Source organism: Cervus elaphus, chromosome 22 (genome assembly GCF_910594005.1).
Source record: "Cervus elaphus chromosome 22, mCerEla1.1, whole genome shotgun sequence".
NCBI lineage: Eukaryota > Metazoa > Chordata > Mammalia > Artiodactyla > Cervidae > Cervus > Cervus elaphus.
Window position 1 is genome coordinate 41,610,879 of NC_057836.1, and position 20,954 is coordinate 41,631,832.

Below are 20,954 nucleotides of genomic sequence, written 5' to 3' on the forward strand. Positions count from 1 at the left end.
CTATTGTAAATAGTGCTGCACTGAACATTGAGGTGCATGTGTCTTACATGCATGAGTTATGGTTTTCTCTGGATGTATCCTCAGGAGTGGGATTGCAGAATCATAGAGTTGCTTTTTGTTGTTTTTGTTCAGTTTCTAAGTCATGTCTGACTCTTTGCAACCTGCATGAAGCAACACATCATTTTCTCTGTTTTTAGTTTTTTAAGGAAACTTGACAGTGTTTTCCATAGTGGCTGAACCAATTTACATTCCCACCAACAGTGTAGGAGGTCTCCCTTTTCTTTACATCCTCTCCAGCATTTATTATTTATAGACTTTTTGATGGTGGCCATTCTGACCAGTGTAAGATGATACCTCATTGTAGTTTTGATTTGCATTTCTCTAATTAGCGATGGTGAGCCATCTTTTCATGTACCTTTTGGCCATTTGTATGTCTTTGAAGAAATGTCTGTTTAGATCTTCTGCCCATTTTTTTATTGGGTTATTTGTTTTTTTATTCTATTTTATTGTTTTTCCTTTCTATAAGTAAATTGATGCATGAATGAATTAAACACCAAATGGAACTGTGTTTGGTAATGAAATCATCATTAACATTCGCTGATTTTGTACAATAAAATTACTGTTCTTTTCTTCTTTTTTACACTGAATAAAGAGCTGAATGGGCTCCCTCACAAGGAAAGAGGTGTGGGGTCAGTGAATTCTGGCTGATTTAGGCATTAGTGCTTATTCATTAATTCACTAAGGTGACATTACCAGTGGCCTCATGCAGAGGCACAGTGCTGAGCAATGGATCTGTCCCATCTCCATGGAGAGCTCACAGTACAGGTCTACGGAGAGATGGTGGGAAAGGAGCGTTAGTGGGAGCCGGATCACATCTCACCATGTTTTTTCCTTAGGATGTCAGAGCCCAGGCCACCATTCCACTCCTAGGCTATATTGTGGACGACATGCCAAGAAGTGCAGACCTGCCACACAGCTTCAAACTGACCCAGTCTAAGTCTGTGCACAGCTTTGCTGCCGACAGTGAGGAACTGAAACAGAAGTGGCTGAAAATCATCCTTTTAGCTGTCACAGGTGAGACGCCAGATGGTCCTAGCCAGCATCCAGACACTTTGGACGATCATCTTGAACCTAAGAGAAAATCAGAATGCTAAGTTTCAAGACCTACCACGGTGTAGGGCGTGTCTCAAGATTTATAGCTCACGATATTCTCAGCTCTCCTTATTCATCTCTTAGCACTTTATGTTGAAAAATTTTACAGACTCATAAATGCATCTTTTGGGGGACTGTTTTCCTATGTTTATGTACTCTTAGTGAAATTAATGTGCACAGCCATTCTACCCATAAAGATTGAAATAATGTGAAAAGTGGAGCATTTTCTTAATGAGCTATTCCTTGCATATGTACTTTTGTCTTGGAAAAAAGTGATATCATTTAATTCTATCACTTCAGGTTAGAGAAGTCCTCTTTCTTCACTTATACATGTAGGCTTTATAACAGTTAAAGATATACCTCCATGTTGCCAAAATAGATCCACAGTAAAAAAAAAAAAAAAAAGAAAGAAAAACAACAATACAGGGACAATTTAGGCTATTGTATTAACTTATTTAAGTTAGTTTATAAAACAAGCTGCATAAATAATGAACATTCTTTTAAAGCAAAAGAAAAAAGACACATTGTTGGTACTCAAGATAATAGTTGTGTTTGTAGAAATACTTCTAAGAATAAAATATCTTAAGTATATAGCAATTATGTACATATAGTATTAAATACAAATATATATATACACAGTATCCACACTTTTCAGGTTAGGTTCATATTTGTCTCTAATTTATTTTTAAATATACAGCATGTTTTATCTTGGAACTGAGGAGTGTCCTAAACTTATGAGATGTTTTTGCTGATTTACATTTAATTGATTAACATCTAAGGGTATTGGTATTTTTATAATAAAAAGCTGTAATTTATGTGGCATGGGATATATTAGTGAGTTCCAACAGTGTTTTTAAAGTACTATTTTTCTTTGTTCTGTGCCTATTTAAAACAGTGCCTCTCTTTGAAGGTGCTAATAATACCTAGTTAAATATAAGATGAGGGTTTAATTAATGCTTCAGTCTTGATTACTCTGAGATAAAGTGCATTTTGGTCACTGGGATGATCAAGTCATACAGATTTTTACACCTTCTACCGTCCTCTAATTGTTGTGGCAGTTGATATCAGCATGTTCAAGATTCCTGACCTTACACAGAACTGGGACATACAGCAACTACATTTATTGTTATGTTTTCCTTTCCCTTAAGACTGTTAATTTTGGTTAAATGAGGACTATATATAATTAACACTTAAGATAAACTGTGTGGGCTTATTCCTTTGTCAGATATGGAAAAAAATTCACATGTGATAATCTATGATTAAGGGTAAAGGATAGGTAATTAAGACAGTTTATGCTTAACTTTTTAAACCACCTCACTAAAGAACAGTTGGGGGAAAATACAATATAGAAAAAATAGTATTTTAATGGCAGGTTTTGGGGGGTACAGTATGATTGATGAAAATTTGAGCATTTTCCCCCTTTTATCCTCTGGGGAATTTTAATAAACAGTTTTAATATTAATAGATTCCTTGTCACAAAGGCCGTTCTTTATTATATTGTAGTCGTGATTAAAATCTCATATTGTTGGATATTTAAGTTAATCCTTTTCTCAAACTTAGATCTCTCTCTCTCTTGTTTTTCATTTACTCTATCATGTTCCAAACATTGTCATTTTTTAAATGTATCTGTCTGCTAGAAATCCACAAGAATGATCCTACTAGCCTTTGGGGATTACACCTTAAAGATAGATTAGATTCACTCAGAATTTGAGATTGCCACACATTTTGTTCAGGCCCTATTTTTTAAAGAAATACATGAAGTTTCAGTATCTCTTTTTTTCCCCCACATCCCTAAGGAGAAGCTAAACTAATTATAGTGGGCATGATTGGATTGCCTTCTTCTGAAAAAGGAATACCAGCCATTACCATCAACATTATGCCAAATACTTGGAGCCAAAAAAGATAAAGGTAGCTTCTTAGGCCCTATTAAATTAAGGACAAATTTAAAATATTTCACATTGTTTCTCTTTTCTAGTTGCTAGGCGTGGGTGTATTTGTGTATGTGGTGTTTAGGGGTGATTATTGAGAAGGTTATAATATGGCTGTAGGTGATGCTTTGATTTTCTTAATCTCAAGAAAAGAGAAGCAGTAAAAATGTAGAATGATTATCAGGAGAAGGTGACTTTTGTAATGAGGATATAAAAATGGAAATGTAAGGGCCAGTTAGATTTACAAGTCAAATTATTTTTGAAAACTGTTTTGAAGAGTAAAAAGATCACATTTTTCCTACAAATAAGTCCTCCTGGAATGGAAGTAACATGAAAACATTCAAGTTTTGGCTCAGTAAATCTCAGATGTTATTTAATTTAGAGTATTGAAAGAAGACTCATGTAAAGGGAATATTTATTATCATACTCTTAACATTATCTTTATTTTTTTTTTTCCAAAAAAGTAGAAATGTTAGTATCAGAAGAGAATTTCTGCTTATCCAATCACTGTCTTCACATTCCACATGTTCTTTGTCAGGCACAAAGAGAAGCAATGAAGCAGCTTTGTTTTCACTAATGCTTTTACTTGGAGAAAGGCAAAGGAATACTTTTAGCCATTTAGAAACACTCAACCAAAAGACCTCAAAATGCACCTAATTGATTATAAGAGTAATGTCTTTGCTTTTTGAAACACCTGAGCTGTCATAATAAATTGAGCCTAGAAAAGCAATTGATTGTTTTACTATTAAAACAACATTCCATAAGGGCCTTGTTCTTTATTTTCCTCTAAGTCATCTTTTCTTTAACATGCCCTTCCTTCAGACTTAAAAAAAATTACTTCTTTGATAAAAACTACTATTTATTATAAAACATTCCAGTTTTTTTAATATAAGTTTTGCTTTATTGAAAGTCTACCATTTGGTAGATTGAATATGAAATGTAGTGCAGACTTATCTTCAGGTTTTAAGTGGGACCCAAAAATGAAAAATGTCACCAGCCACTTTTGTAACAGTGGCATCTATAATGCCATCATGTACACAAGCAATAAAACTTTACAGGGTAGGATTTTATACTGAAATTTTAATGTGAACATTCCTAGCCACAAGGATATAGAGAGAGAACTTCTAGGAGTGATACTGTAATTCAAATTGCTCATTTTAAGGAAAAGAAAGTATATGTGGCAGGGTTTGGGGTAGGGACAACATTATTGTTGGGATTCAAGTAACCATCAAAAGCCTTTTTATTTTTGCAAAGGGTCTGGATGGTTTAAAAAAAAAAAAACAGTTAAAGCACATCTGCACAACTTCATCAGGTTACATTTCATTTTCCATGAAGCTTAATGTAGATTGGTATACTTATATTTACTGGCTAATGTATGCAAATTAAAAAAGAAAAAGAAAATCCCAATTTTTAAAACTTACCAAACCTTTTATTGTCTTCTTTGTGGAAACAGGATTTGTCCCCCTCTAAATTTTAGATCTCATTTTTGGTTATACCCAAAGCCTTAAGTTCTTAGTCTGAGCTCATTGTCTATGATAACTATAATAATGATCTTTCTGGGCTGAGTATATCCTGAGGAAAAGGTAACAATGGGAACAAATAAATTTCTAGGGAGCAAAAGGTTTTTGTTGTTGTTTTTTTTTGTTTGTTTTTGCAGGTATTCTTGCTATATTGCAGAATAGAAAATTTTTTCTACATTACATAATGTTCCTGTTAGCGCCTCTAAGATTGAAAGCACATGGTATATATAAGCTAAAATTAATTCAAAAAGCAAAAATATCTTAATGTCTTCATTCTTAAGTTTTGTATTCTTTAAGAATATATTAATATGAAATCTGTGACTAATGTGGTCTTATTCTTAGGGCTATATTGAACATCTATAGTGAATCATGCTACTTTTTCATCCTCATCCAATTTTAGTAGAATCAAATTGCTTTTTATTGTAATACTATTATTTACTATAGAGTCTCCAGATTTAGAAAATAGGAGTATGATGTAGAAAGACTACTAAATATACTTTTGAAACCCTTTCTGTGAGTTTATGCATACAGGTATATATGTAAAAGCACTATTGATTTCAAATTCTGTTTTTCCATCGGAATAAAATTTTTATAGAAAGTATTCTTTTTAACTTAAATATTTTAACATAAATTATATACATGGATTTTTAGTAAAATCTATTCTTATGTATGCCCTGTAATCATGTTGTCATGAGAAGATAACTTTGCTTTCTTTACTGATATGGCAGAGAGGAATATGATTAGGAACTGAAACAAGCAAGTACGGACAGAAAGGTGGACAGAAAGAGACCTATGGTCTCCAAATCAGAGCAATATATCTAAGATAAATGAAAGTTACTTAAACTGCAGGGGATATAAACTGTAAGATGCAAATCTGTGTAATTGCACACTCATGGATCTGTTGCACCTGGGCCTTTCACCGTGACCTCTAAATTATAGCATTAGTATCTTGTCATTGGGCTTCCCAGGTGGCTCAGTGGTTAAGAATCCACCTGCTAAGCAGGAGATGTGGGTTCAATCCCTGGGTCAGGAAGATCCCCTAGAAAAGGAAATGGCAACCCACTCTAGTATTCTTGCCTGGGAAGTCCCATGGACAGAGGAGCCTGGTGGGCTGTGGCCTATGGTATTGCAAGAATCAGACACAACTTAGCAACTAAACAGCAACCATCATATTGCTTTCTTTTTCTTTTAGACTTAAAAAAATAATAATAATACTGTTGGACCATTTTCTGCACTGTTTAATGACATAAAAAAAATATCACTCTAAAGTCAGTCATGGTCTGTCTTCTACTTTTTGGACTGAACATTTGGCAGGAAACAGTGTCTTTTCTGTCTTTTGAAATGAAATAGCACATCGCTTCTACAAGATAGTTAACTCATTGTGAGTCACTGAGAGTTAAATGATGTTTACCCATTCCTAAAATTCATTATAGATTGAATTAGTGAGATTAGGTAGACTAGTGAGAAATTAAATCAAGAAATATTGTAGCATATTTGAATAAGTGAATACCAAATACATAGAGTGAGATATATATACATTAATATATAGGTTTGGGAAAAGACATAATAGTCTATGGGACCATTATGATAACAGAATTGCATTATATAGTACATATTATATGGATGTTGGAATGTATCACTTGGGAAAGGTCTCCATCAGCAATCATATCTGTATATAAAATTTGGGGGATTTTATTTGTTTATTTTACAAACTAGCATTTCATTTTGTGAGTGACAATTGACTGTTATTTTTGAATGAGTGCTATCTGGGTTTTTGAATTGTTGAATGATCAATTTGAAAAGGTATGTTAGCAAAATTTTAGAGTTAACTCAAATGTGAAAAAGTGTACACAAAAAGTAAATTTTCTTTTCTAGCTGTATGAATGTAAAATACTTGCAGATAGTGTATATATTGTGTAAATATGTATATTTGGTCAGAGAGCTGGAAACATTGTAAAATTAAGCACTTTAATTCTTATTAAATAAACACTTGTATCTTGTAAATAAATACATCCTTGAATGAAATCTAAAGGCTTAGATGTTATTTGAGCTAGGATTATGTATGTTCAATTCACAATGATTTTGGTTGTTAGAAATTTTGGTTGATTCAGAAAAAAGTTACTGCATAAGGTACTGATGTTCCTTCCTACCTCCAATCCCACCAAACCCTGTGTAAATGTTTCAAGAATAAAGTTTGTGACAGAAGCCAGGATTGCCTGGTTATAGAGATATAGGGGCTTCTCCCTGTAAGAACTACAAGGCTAGATCTCCAGGAACCGGTAAAGCAGTGCTGCTTTGTTCTCTTTGAAATGACTGCTTTCCTCCATAGTGCTCCGTCTTGTGAAACAGAAATCAAGGGAACTATGTTTGAGTCTTAGTCCTGCAATTACCTGTTATGTGATCTTACACAGTTTGCCTGAATCCCAGTAACAAACTCAAGTTCATTTCAAGGAATAACAAAAAGACATTTAGTAACTATGAAGCACTATACAAAATAGCATTTCATGGAACACTTCATTGGGATCATACCTTATTGGCCTTTAATTTAACAAATAAAAGATATCCTTCAAAGGAATCCTAAGTGACTCTCAGTGTTATAAGTAAAATATTTCTAGAAATAATCCTTTTTAGGCATTTATTACCTTTTCAGGCATTAAAGAACTATTTATTGATACTTACAAGCAATTGGGATCAACTGAAGAATTTCTTAAACTAAATGTTGCCCTTGGCCCATTGATATGAATTGTTTGGGTCCATCTTACCCCAGAATAGAAATTATGGTGGAGAGAGCTTGTGTGGCCTGTTTTGGAACTTTAATATATGTAGGAATCTCCTAAAGATCTTATTCAAATACAGATTCTGATTTAACAGGTCAGTGTGAAGGCAGTTCTTCATCATCAGAAGCAGGTGATGCTGCTGCTCCTCAAACTAGTCTTGGAGTAACAAGCTTTATATCATAGACAACTGGCTAGACATCCCTGGCTCTGTCACTTACTGTTTGTCACTTTAGGCACAAACTCTTTGAAAAGTAGCGGAACTTAAATGAGAGAATACTATAGTATGTTGCCTGGCTCATAGGAGACATTTATTAAATAATTGTATCATGAATGGAGATCATTAAGGTAACATGGAAGTTTGCTGCCCTGACTATACATTAGAATCACCTGGAAAGTAGTTAGACTGAGTCATCCTTGGCCTTACCCTCAGAAATTCTATTTGGGGAGCTGGGCTGTGGACAATAGTAGTGTCAAAAATACCCCCGGTGATCCTGATGAGAAACCTTGAGAACGTGATTGCACACATTATTCCACATAAGCCTCACACAGCACTCTTAACATTTTCATATTAAATAAGTAATTTGTCACTCAGCTTTTTAAAAATAATAATTTGTTTTTGGCTGTGCTAGCTCTTCATTGCTGCGAAGGCTTTACTCTAGTTTCAGTGAGTGGAGGGTACTCTTCAGTTGCAGTGCATGGGCTTCTCATTGAAGTGGCTTCTCGTTGCAGAGCCTGGGCTCTAGGGAGTGTGGGCTTCAGTAATTTTAGTTCCTGAGCTCTAGAACACAGGCTCAATAGTTGTGGTGCACCAGCTTAACTGCTCCACGACTTGTGGGATCTTCCAGGACCAGGGATGAAACCCGTGCCCTCTGCATTGGCAGATGGATTCTTTACCACTGAGCTACCATGGAGGGCTCTGTCACTCAACTATTGAAGTCCTCTCTTCCTTATCTGGTTTAAACATTCAATCACTATAATCACTCCTTTGCATTCAATTCACTCAACCTCCTCTCTAGCTTTGTCTTATTTGCTTGACAAGACCAAAACCTGGTTGACTCTATTCTGTCTTCTCCATGCCTACAGCCAAGTAGCCAGACACAATGAACAACTATATTGATTGGTCTCATTTTAAATTCATTACTGGATTACCATTTCGTATCCCCTTTCTCCTCATATCTCCAACACCACCTCCCTCATCCTCCACCCAATTGATGACCTTCTTTCTTACTTTACTCAGAATATTAATTGACAGAGGACTCCTGCAGTTTCCCACAGCCACATCCAGCCGTCTACCAACACAGATTCTACTTACTCTTATCTTTTTTTTACTCTTATCTTCCTAACCATCCATATTCCTACTTAAATCTGATTTCTAGTTTACACTGTATCCTGTCCCCACTCACCTTCTCAAGAATGCTGTTCCAACCATTATCTTTTTCTCATACAATATCAATTTTCCCTCTTAACTGAATCTTTCTACCAGCAAACACATAGGTTACCGTATTTCCCAACCTAAAAAAACCTGTTTACTCCACTTCCCCTGCCAGCTACCACCCATTTTTCCTTCCCTACCACTTTGAGTTTTCTATACTTATTTCCAATTCCTCTCTTCCCATTCTTTCCGGAATGTACTCCAATCAGGCTGAAACATGTACCTCCCCTGATAAAACCTGCTTTACCCATAATTTTCTCCATCTTCGTTAATTGCAACTCTGGTTTTCAAGTTTCTTAAGCCAAAAGCTTTCATCTTTGACTCCTCTCTTTCCCAGAGTACACATCCAATAATCAGGAATTTATATTAGCTCACCTTTAAAATATTGCAAAAATTTTTCAGATTCTTTTTTTACCAATTCCCACTGCTACCATTCTGGCCTAAACCATCATTGTCTCTTGCTACATTATTTCAGTAGCTTTCTAATTAGTCTCAAGTCTTCCAGCTCTTCCTCCACTCCTCCACTATTAAAAAGGCAGCCAGAGGAGTCTGTTAAAACACAAATCAAATTATGTGGCTTCTGTACCCCAATCCCTCCAGGGACTCCCATCTCACTTAGAATAAAAGCCAAAGTCCTTTGGCCTCACAAGTTTCTATGTTTCCCCACTACACCACCCCATAGCATACATTTTACTTTTCTTTAAGCAAGCCAAGTACACTTCAGCTTTGTAACAGAAACTGTTCCTTCTTCCCTGCAGTGCTCCTTTACCAGATGTCTGCATGATCATCTTTTCCAGTTGAGAGTCTGCTCAGTTCTCATCACCACAACCTCAGTTTACTGCCTCCACTTCCAACATAGCACTCTCATTCCTCAACCTGATCTATTTTTTTCCTATAGCACTTGGCACCTTGTAACAAACTAGATAATTAGCTGTTTGGTTTTTTTGTTTTCTATGTTCTTTATCTACTAGAACATAAGCTCCTTGAAAGTAAGGGTTTTTATCTGTTTTAATCACTGATGCCCCCAATCCCCAGTACTAGGAGTTGCTTGGCACTTTGTAGACATTGAATAAAAACTGGATACAAAAGCTAGGCTATAAAAATTAAAAATGAACAGAAATGTACTTCCAAAGTATCAAATTGTTGTGAACACAGAACTTTGGAATAGGGAATGAGAGGAAAAGAAAGCAACATTTTATATAGTTAAATTGTTTTAGTAACAAAACCAAATTCCTGATTGTTTAAAACATAGTCAAGGACTTCAAAATATAATAATGAAAATCTTAGTCAGCCTTTGCAGATGGAGTCTTGCTATAAAAAAGTCAGTCTCAACTCGCTCTCATCACCATCGTTGCAACATCTAGTCTGTGAGGAAATTAGAGGCAGCTGGTCACTGTTCCAGAAAGAGCCAGAAGTGGTGAAAGATGCATTTCCCAAGGAAGTGGGGTTAGAGAGGACCTGTCAGAGGGTTTGGATAATGAGCTCCTGGTCTGGAGTCAGTCTCTTACAGAGGAAATGATCCATGTTTTGTTTTGGTCTTGTATTTATAAATACAGAACCAGGTTGCTTTGTCTCAATAAAGGAAACTGCTTTTATAGAGTAAGATGTTACCACACAGTCACGGTGTTTTCACAGGAAACCATATTTTTAGATTGCTTACATATATGGTTATCATACACTGAACAAACGTAATAACTGAAATAAACAAGTATATTTTTCTATATGGAATCATGTTCAAAGCTGGGAGAAGCATACCACATCCTAAAGATCATCTTGCAGTTTTCCATTAAGATGTGTGTGTCCTTGGGGAGTGGAAAGCAGGGAGGCACAGGCTCCCAGTTTTAAATAGAAGGGAAGGAAATGAAGAGAAATTATTTTCTTAAGTCTTAATGCTTTTCTGAGAATAGCTTTTTTGATGAGTTTTGATTTTTGAGCTCTTTTGATGTTTTATGTACACAAGCACACATGATAAAAAATGATGAAAAAACTGAAATGGAACATAAATACCAATGAACATATCAGTTGTCAAAAAAATGCCAAGCGAGTAACAACCACTCTGTAGATAAAAATTAGAATTAATGCACATTAAAAAAAAAAGTAAATATTTATGTATTTTTGGCTGCAATTTATTTAAGGTGTTTGTTGCTGCTCACGGACTTTGTCTAGTTTTACTGTGCGGGCTTCTCACTGCAGGGGATTCTCTTTTTGCAGAGAATGGGCCCTGGAGCTCACAGGTTCAGTAGTTGCAGCTCTCAAGCTCAGTAGTTGTGGTAGATGGGCTGACCTGCCCCGCAGCACATGGAATCTTCTTGGACCAAAGGTCGAACCCATGACCCTGTGTTGGCAGGCGGATTCTCACTGGACCACCAGGGAAATCCCTAATGCTCACTTTTGAATGCAGTATGTTGACAATACATGCTTAGACTAAAGGCAAATAGAGTCTTAGAGATGTAATGAATTCTAGGTCATTGATTTGTTTTATCCAATGTTAATGCAACATTTCAAAAGTCTATGAGTTTAGAACTAAGCAAATTAGCATGTTGAATATAATGGGAGCCAAATTTCTCACTGACAAGAGAAGGCAGTTACCATATGGGAAAGGGGGAATGCGATAAATTTTGTGTCGTTGGACTAGAATTACAGGTATCAGTATGAACACATAATTTTATAAAGTTATCTAGCTAACTGGGTATAGATATAATACCCATATAGATGTGTGTACATATGTGTGTTTGTGTATGTGCACATGCTGTGAGGCTCAAGAAGCAATAATACCCCAATAGCAATGTGCATACCTATGTTGGTTTCTAAATACCATTTCCACTAAAGGAGCCAGAGCTGCTTGAGAAACTGACTGATTCTAGAGGTATAGCAGAGAAAATTCAAGATGACCCTGAATATCACACTGTGACAAAAAGTGAAGGGGCTTCCCTGGTAGCTCAGCTGGTAAAGAATCTGCCTGCAATGCAGGCGACCCTGATTCAGTTACTGGGTCAAGAAGACCTGCTGGAGAAGGGATATCCACTCCAATATTCTTGGGCTTCCTTGGTGGCTCAGTCGGCTACAGTCCACGGAGTTGCAAACAGTTGGACATAACTGAGTGACTCTCTCACTCAGAAAAAGTGAAAAAGTACGCAAAGAATGATGTGAACATGTCAAAAAACCCAGACGTCAGCTTGAAAAGGCTCCAAATAGCAAAATCTGGGACAGTTGAACATAAATATTGAGTGTTTCCTATATGCTAGTTGCTTATTGTATCAATATTTAAGGTCTAGGATTACTTTGAATATACTGACGGTTGGTTTCTTTTTAAATTTCTCTTAGCATACAAATAACTCTCCTTATATTTTATCATGCCTCTAATCAGAAAGTATGTTCTTTGTAAACAAAATACTCTGAATATTTTAAAATATATTAGTCACATTGTCACAAAATGTACGTATGTCAATATTCACAAGGTAAATTTCTGACACTTGTCATCTATGATTCAACCTAATATAAGATCTATAAAATGAAGTAAAAACAGAAGCATCCTATTTTAACCAAAGTGGCAACATGGACAAATAAGTATTTAAAATATTATAAAATTACACATTGTTTCAAATAAGGGACTATGTTCCTGGTTGTTTAATATTTAGTAATATTAGTTTATTTAAGGAATCCAAGAAATGCTAATGGAATTTGAGTAGGAAACAATTGTGTCAGAATAAAAGATAGCAAGCTGAGAAAACCTCTTGACTTTTCCAAGTTCCAGAGCTCCTTCATGAATTTGGTGTTCTTACACAGATATAAATGGCTGCGTCATTTATTTTAAAAATCCTATATTTCAAGAGGACCTGAGTTTCAGAAAACAGTAGGAAAAGTTCAGTAGAACAAGTTATACGTTTCAGGATTCAGAACCCAAGGCAAGGAAACTATGAAACCATATGAGCAGAAAACCAAGCTGCCAAAGCAAAGTTCGATGAAGTTGAAAAAATGGTGAAATACTGGGCGATTTTTTTTCTTAACTCTCCTTCCCTGTATTTTCCAGTTTTTCTAAAGTCTAAAAATAGAAGTTAAGAAGTGTCATTATTAAGGAACTACCAACATTCACCAAAGAATGTGCTACCAGCCCACCTACCATCATTTACCAATAGTGGTGGCAACAGGGCAGACTCAAACTTCCTCTCAGCCACAGGGCATTATCTGGTGGTTAAACTGGGCTCCACGCAGAAGAGAGAATCTCCAGCTCATGTACTTTGCATTACTGTTTGTCACCTGAGCTCCAATTATATGACGTATGCTGCAGATCTCAGTATTCAAAAGATTCCTTGGTCAACATAACCAGCATATAACAAGGGAATTTCTTCCAACTTCTGCCAATAATCTGCCTTTTATGGCCCCGAAGGAGGCCAAGGATGAGGGTCCAATGGGATACACAGGTTCCCAAGTACAGTAATAATTTGGTACCTCTTAAAATTAGTGCTCAGTTGTGTCTGACTCTTTGCAACCCTGTGGACTGTAGCCCACCAGGCTCCTCTGTCCATGGGATTCTCCAGGCAAGAATGCTGGAGTGGGTAGCCATTCCCTTCAGGGGATTTTCCTGACCCAGGGATCAAACCCAGGTCTCCCACATCACTGGCAGCTTCTTTACCATCTGAGCCATCAAAATTATTGTTACTGAAATAGTTGTTTAATATTTATTCAGAAAAGGAATAGCCAAGTATTAAGACTTGGGGGAAGTTCTTCTATTGTATTCTCAGTTCTTCAGTTTGGGCAAGAGAGTTGTATACACTTACTATTCACAAAGTAAAAAGATGGAAATCAACTGGACCCAGTTTCACTAAAAAGCAACTTAGAGACCATTGCTCGAGTGTGCCCCCTGGGGGTTTCAAGCTATGACAAATGATTTTAACCACATTCTGTTCATAAGAAGAATTTTCATAAATACGGTTTTCTCCATATCAGTATTTTCTGCCGCGACAGTGCTCACTACCATGGCAGTCCCTACAGTGGCCGCATGGGCAGCCCCCCTGCTGGTTCACGCCTTAACCCAGCTCTGCTCGGAAGAGCAGGTGACAGTGCAGCAGCCTCGTGGTTCTCCCAGTCACCTTTGTCCCCTCAACCCTGTCCCCTTGCTCTCCTTCCCTTAAAAATGACAGAATAATTTCTCAAATATGTCTACACTGAGTCCAAGGGATAGACTATCACAACTCAGTCTTGATCCCCAAATTATGAGTATCTTTTTATGAAATAGGGATCTACTGTTTGTAGTCTTAGATCTTATTAGTTTCATTTAACATCATACTCTAAGCACTTTATCTTTAAAAACAGTTTTTAATAGTTATGGTCAACATTTGAGGGCTTACTACACATTATTGTAGGATCTTTACATGGATTATTTCATTTATTCTCCCCCACAAATTTATTTAGAAAATCTACCCTGATTTTCCCATTTTGAAAATCTCCCATTTTGCACTAGTTTATTTTTAATGCTTCCAAATGCTTATAGTTTGTTTTTCCCATTTTTTTCCAGTTTCTCATTCTTTTTAATTTACTTTTGATGTCCCATTTTTTAAATTTTATTTTATTTTGGTATCCTGTATTTAATAGAAGTCACTTTTCCCCCTCAGTTTCTAGTTTATCGGTATAAAAAGTTGTTTACATTTATTTCTAACAGGTTTAAAAAATCTCAATGGTTGTATCTATTGTTCTTTTCTTCTTCCACTTTTTTTGAGAGATAATTGACATGCAGCACTGTATAAGTTTGGGGTGTACAGAATAATGTTTTAACTCAAGTGAGTCAGGAAGTAATTACCACAATAAATTTCTTGAACATCATCTCAAAATTAAAGAAGTATAAAACCTTTTTTTTCTTGCAGTGAGAAATCATAAGATTTACTCTCTTAACAGTTTTCATGTATGACATAGAGCAGTGTTACTTATATTGTATGTTACATCCCTAGTACTTATTTATCTTGCAATTGAAAATTTGTACATCTTGACTACCTTCCTCTGATCCCCCTTCTCCCCAACCCCACTCCAGTTCAGTCACTCCAGTCGTGCCCAACTCTTTGTGGCCCCATGAACCACAGCACGCCAGGCCTCCCTGTCCGTCACCAACTCCCAGAGTTTACCCAAACTCATGCCCATTGAGTCGGTGATGCCATCCAGCCATCTCATCCTCTGTCATCCCCTTCTCCTGCATTCAATCTTTCCCAGCATCACGATCTTTTCAGATGAGTCAGCTCTTTGCATCAGGTGGCCAAAAAATTGGGGTTTCAGCTTCAACATCAGTCCTTCCAATGAACACCCAGGACTGATCTCCTTTAGGATGGACTGGGTGGATCTCCTTGCAGTCCAAGGGACTCTCAAGAGTCTTCTCCAACACCACAGTTCAAAAGCATCAATTCTTCGGCACTCAGCATACTTTATAGTCCAACTCTCACATCCATACATGACCACTGGAAAAACCATAGCCTTGACAAGACGGACCTTTGTTGACGACCACAAATCTGATCTCTTTCTATGAGTTTGTTTCTTTGTATTTGAAATATAATTGAACTACAAAACTATGTTAGTTCCTGGTACAATGCATAGTGATTCAATATTTCTATATCAAAATGATCATCATGATAAGTCTAGTTGCCATTGTTACCATATGAAGATACTGTTAATTCATAATTATTGACTATATTCCCCACATTGTATAATTAATACCTATGACTCATTTATTTTGTAACTGAAAGTTTGTACCTCTCAATCTCCCTCACCTACTTCTTTCTTCCCTCAACCGCTCCCCTCTGGCAACCATCTGTTTAGTCCCTGTATCTATGACTATTTCTGTTTAGTTATGTTTACTCATTTGGTTTTTTTAGATTCCACATATAAGTGAAATCATACAGTTTGTGTTTGTATTCCTCTTTCTGTGTCTGACTTACATCACTTAGCATATTACCCTCTGCAGCACCAGGAAAGCCTGGCGTGCTGCAGTCCATGGGGTCGCAAAGAGTTGGACATGACTGGGCAACTGAACAAAAGCATTACCCTCTAGGTCCTTCCATGTTGTTGAAAATGGCAAGATTTTATAGTAAGTCCCCTACATATGAACCTTCACGTTGAAAACTTTGAAAGGTGTGGATGTGCATTCCATCAGGGTCAGATGTGGGTGAAATTGCAGCTGGCCCTTTGTCTCCTGTTGTTGACGATCCTTCGGCTCTACCATCTCCCACCTTCTCTCCCTTCTCCAGTCGGCAGCACTTCTTGCCTGTTCACTCACTGCCAGCCCCTGGATGACAGCTGCTGTGCTGTCCTCCTGTGCTTTTCAAGGTACTGTACTGTAAGCTTAGAAATGTTTTCTATACTTTTCTTGTCTGTTTTTATGTATTATTTGTGTGAAAAGCATTATAAAGCTATTACAGTACAATACCATATAGCAGATTGTGTTAGTTGGGTACCTAAGCTACTTTGTCAGACTTAAGAAATTGGACTCACAAATGTGCTTTCAGAATAGAACTAATTCATATGTAGGGGCTTGCTATATTCTTTTTTATGGCTGAGTAATATTCTATTATCTTTATAATACCTTCTCTACCCACTCATCTATCAGTGGGCACTTAGGCTCCTTCCATATTCTAGCTATTGTAAATAATACTGCAATGACCATAAAAATGCCTATGTTTTCAAATTAGTGTTTTCATCATTTTTCACTAGTTCAAATAATGCTTCAAGGCACATCTGTAACTTGTTATTGAGAGTTACTCTTCAATATGTTAGATATCATAGAAAACTTCTTAGACAGGTGGTTACACTGGAAGAAGAGACTGAGTAACACCTTACAGTAACTGTGCATTGGAGTTGAAAACATGCATACCTATGCCACGCCTTGCTGCAATTTTGACCTGCCTGGGGCTATATGCTGGCAGATGGATAAAGATGTGTCATTCTCTCCCAATGATTCTGATTCTTCCTATTCTTCCTGTACCTACCCACCCTACTTTTATGAACCACTGTGACAGCCAAAACTGAGGGAATAACATTAATCTTCAGTGTTGTACTCAGGCTGGATACCACAAGCGCTGTCAAGAGGAGACCTCAGTCTCTGGCCTGTTGCCTTGACCTCATGCTCTCCTGCTCTCCTCCCAGCTGCCCAGGACTTCACTGAGGGTCTCTGAGGTAAGCCTCAGCCTGTTCTGGGGTGACTGGAATGAAAACAGAAATAGCTACCCAGGAAGAGAGAAGAGAATTAAGATATCCATAAAAAGCCTTTCTAAAGCAGCAAAATATTTGTAAGGGAAAAAGGAAACTGGGGGTGACCAGGGTATATTCCTATTCCTTGCTTCCACTTACTCCAGAACAGTGGTTCTCAACCTGGTTTTCTATCTCCTTTCTCCTCCATCCCCAGGAACATTTGGAAAGTCTGGAGACATTTTCGCTTGTCACAGCTGGGAGGGAAATTGTGCTACTGGCATATACCATAGAGTCCAGGGGTGCCGCTCTGTATCCTACAGTGTGCAAGACAGTACCCCACAACAAAGAACTCTTCAGACCACAATGTCAGTAGTGCCAGAGTTGAAGCCCTACAACCCTTTTCTACAACGCTTTTTTTTCTTTTGTTCCCCTGTCCAATGCTCTTCTTCTCTCAGATTCAAATGGAAAGATGGCTGCATCTAGCCAGAATGCTTCATGGGCCTCAAGCAATTTCCCTATGTTCCCAGTCTATAGTTGGTGAGTCTTTAGCAATAAGTTTCCTTGAGTTAAGTGACTCCTTATCTCATTTATAAGATCTGGGAACTCATGGAGAGACAAGAATAGCCTAAACACCTGGGGTGGGACATGATCTGTGTTCTTCAGAGTTTGAGAATTACTGTCCTTAAGTGGCCTTGGACTGTGATTGCAAAGCTTTTTTTCTCTCAGAAACTGTTTCTCTAATTTAACATCTTCTTAGAATATTTCTCAGTGTTGCCTTTCCTCTGGACTATGATTCAGTCTCCAATAACCACTACCCATCCCCACAATATGCCATTATGATTCATATTTCTATTGAACTTGTAAATTCAACCGAGAACTAGAACTTGTGTTAATTGTTATTTGATAAATTAATTTGATGAAAATATATATACTTTGAAGAAAGTAGTTCTCTATGGGCTTGTTTTGCTTAAATGATTAATGTTCTGATCTGAATATACTTTATCACTATTCATTACACATCATTACCTTTCTTATGAGTTGTAGGGTAAAACTAGCCCATAGAAAGGACTTTAAAATTAACAGTGAAAAAAAAGGAGCAGAGATTCTGACTTTAAAATTCTATCTTCAACACTCCTGCACTAGTTTAAATACACCTCATCTATGCAGTGAAGAATTGGAAAGGAAAAAGAGAAGTTAACTGATGAGGAAAGCATCTGATGTGTGTTTCCATTCAAAGACCTGGACACAGTGCTAAGTGCTTGTATCTACCATGTTTTGGAGATGATACTAAGCATCTGTTTCATCCTCACAATCCAATAAGGTGGGATGAGGAAACTAAAGCTCAGAAACTTCAAGATGGCTCCTTAGAGACACATATCTAAGGAATGGCACAAGCAGGTTTTAAGCCCAGATCAAGGGCCTCATTCGACAGTAATGGGTACTATTATTACTGAGCACATTTTAGGAAAAAGATACCCTAATATGACCTTCATATACATTATTTTGTTTTAAATCTCACAACTATTTTTTGTGTGTGTATTTTATAGAGAGCGGACTGAGGCTCAGAAGCTTACCTCACTTATCCTGATTTAGAACTGGTAAACTGATTGTGGATTCAAGCACATTTCATCTGCTTTAAAGAATACAGTATATTTGGTTTTGTCTCCCCAAAACATCATTTCCACCTCACCAGGTTGTGCTACAGGCATTATCTCATCAAATTCTACCGCTAGCCTCCTGCCAAGAAATTGTACCTTTTTTGCAGATGGAAAAACTGAAGCTCAGATGGCACAGGTAACCTATCTAAGCCATATACATGGATTGTATTAGGTAAGAAATATGATATTAGTACTCCAGCAATAATTTTCAACTTCAATCAGTGTAGGTCCCTTTTGGAGCACCAGTGCAGTTTTGAAAACAAACCAAATCATAAGAAAGTTGTGTCCTACATACATATTATACATTTCCAGGTTTAGAATGAGGTAATTTTAAAAGGCAACTACAAGATAGTATGTGAAAATTTAAAGAAATAAATTATAAAACAATGTGATGGTACTCCTACCTAGGCATGTGTGGAAAATTTCTAAAAGCACACATAGGCAGCTCTTGATGTAGAGAAAAGGGAATCCTCTTACATTGTTGGTGGGAATGCAAACTGGTACAGCCACTATGGAGAACAGTGTGGAGATTCGTTTAAAAACTGAGAATAGAACTGCCATACAACCCAACAGTCCCACTGCTGGCATATACACAGGGGAAACCAGAATTGAAAGAGATACATGTACCCCAGTGTTCATTGCAGCACTATTTATAATAGCTAGGACATGGAAGCAACCTAGATGTCCATCATAAGATGAATGGATAAGGAAGTTGTGGTATATATACATAATGGAATATTACTCAGCTATAAAAAGGAATGCATTTGAGTCAGTTCTAATGAGATGTATGAAACTGTAGCCTATTATAATAGACTGAAGTAAGTCAGAATGAGAAAGACAAATACTGTATATTAACACAATATATGTAATTTAGAAAGACAATAATGATGATCCTACATGCAGGGCAGCAAAGAAGACAAAGACGCAAAGAATAGACTTTTGGACTCAGTGGGAGAAGGCAAGGGTGGGATGATTTGAGAGAGTAGCATTGAAACATGTATATTACTATGTGTAAAATAGGTGACCAGTGCAAATTTGATCATGAAGCAAGGCACCCAAAGCCAGTGCTCTGGGACAATCCAGAGGGATAGGGTAGGGAAGGAGGTGGGAGGGGTTCAGGATGGAGGGACACATATAACCCTTGGCTGATTCATGTTGATATATGGCAAAAACCATCACAATATTGTAAAGTATTTATCTTCCAATTAAATAAATTCAAAAAATTTTAGCTGAGGGAAGGAAGGGATAGTTAGGGACTTTGGGAAGGTCATGTACACGCTACTATATTTAAAATGGATAAACCTATTGTATAGCACATAGAACTCTGCTCAATGTTACGTGCCAGCTTGGATGGGAGGGGGTTTTGGGGGAGAATGGACACAACTATGTGTACGGCTGAGTCCCTTCGATTCTTCACCTGAAACTACCACAACATTGTTAATCAGCTATACCCCAATACAAAATTACAAAATAAAATGTTTAAAGTTTAAAAAATTTAATTGGAGGATAATTGCTTTACAATGTTGTGTTAGTTTCTGCTGTACACCAACATGAATCAATGAATCAACTATAAGTATATATATAGATAGATACATACATACATACACACATGCCCTCCCTTTTCCATCTCTCTTCCTCCCTCCCATCCCTCTAGACCATCACAGAGCACCAGGCTGAGCTCCCTGTGTTATACAACAGCTTCCCACTGGGTATCTATTTTACGCATGGTAGTATATGTACGTCAATGCTACTTTCTCAATTCGTCCCACTCTCTCCTTCCCACACAAGAAACTCTTAATAGCAGTTAGCTCATGGGCAAAAGATTGAACAGACATCAGGCAACTTCTGCCTTTCCCTTATACTTTTCATTAAAATGACAACCCACTCCAGTACTCTTGCATGGAAAATCCCATGGACAGAGGAGCCTGGTAGGCTACAGTCCATGGAATTGCAAAGAGTTGGACACGACTGAGCAACCTCACTTTCTACCCTTTCTTTCGGATGAAACAATCTAAACAGTCTCAGAGAATCTCCTAGCTTGAGAACATACACTAGTTTGGGTGTCATAAAAGTAATCCAAAGATTGCCAATAGGCTAATGTTTCATAAAGGGATCTAGACAGTGAGGTGTGCTCTCTGACACACAGTTGGCAAGGGGGGATGGCTGGGGTTGAGGGTGGGAAGTGGCTTTTAGAAAACCTACAGACAAGGTACATAGGCCAGAGGTGTGTCTTGGGTAGCTCTGAGTTGCTGATATGGGGAACTGATTGTCTAGATGAAATCAGAGTCTGTGGGCAAAACTCAGGGATGCTGCTTCCT

The 20,954-nt window shown here is 37.1% G+C and overlaps 1 protein-coding gene across 4 annotated transcripts in view; it reads left to right on the top strand.

The window, feature by feature from the left end:
- FGD4 (FYVE, RhoGEF and PH domain containing 4) overlaps nt 1–17,233 on the top strand; it is a 236,590-nt gene extending 219,357 nt beyond the window's left edge. For 2 of the 4 annotated variants that reach the window (XM_043881496.1, XM_043881498.1), the window contains exon 17: nt 897–6,625. In XM_043881496.1, coding sequence (XP_043737431.1) covers nt 897–1,154 — 258 coding nt within the window. In that variant the 3' untranslated portion in view covers nt 1,155–6,625. Of the gene's footprint in view, nt 1–896; nt 6,626–16,837; nt 16,964–17,192 lie in introns of those variants that run through there. The other 2 variants (XM_043881495.1, XM_043881497.1) reach the window with 2 other exon arrangements.
- The last annotated feature ends 3,721 nt before the right edge of the window (nt 17,234–20,954 follow it).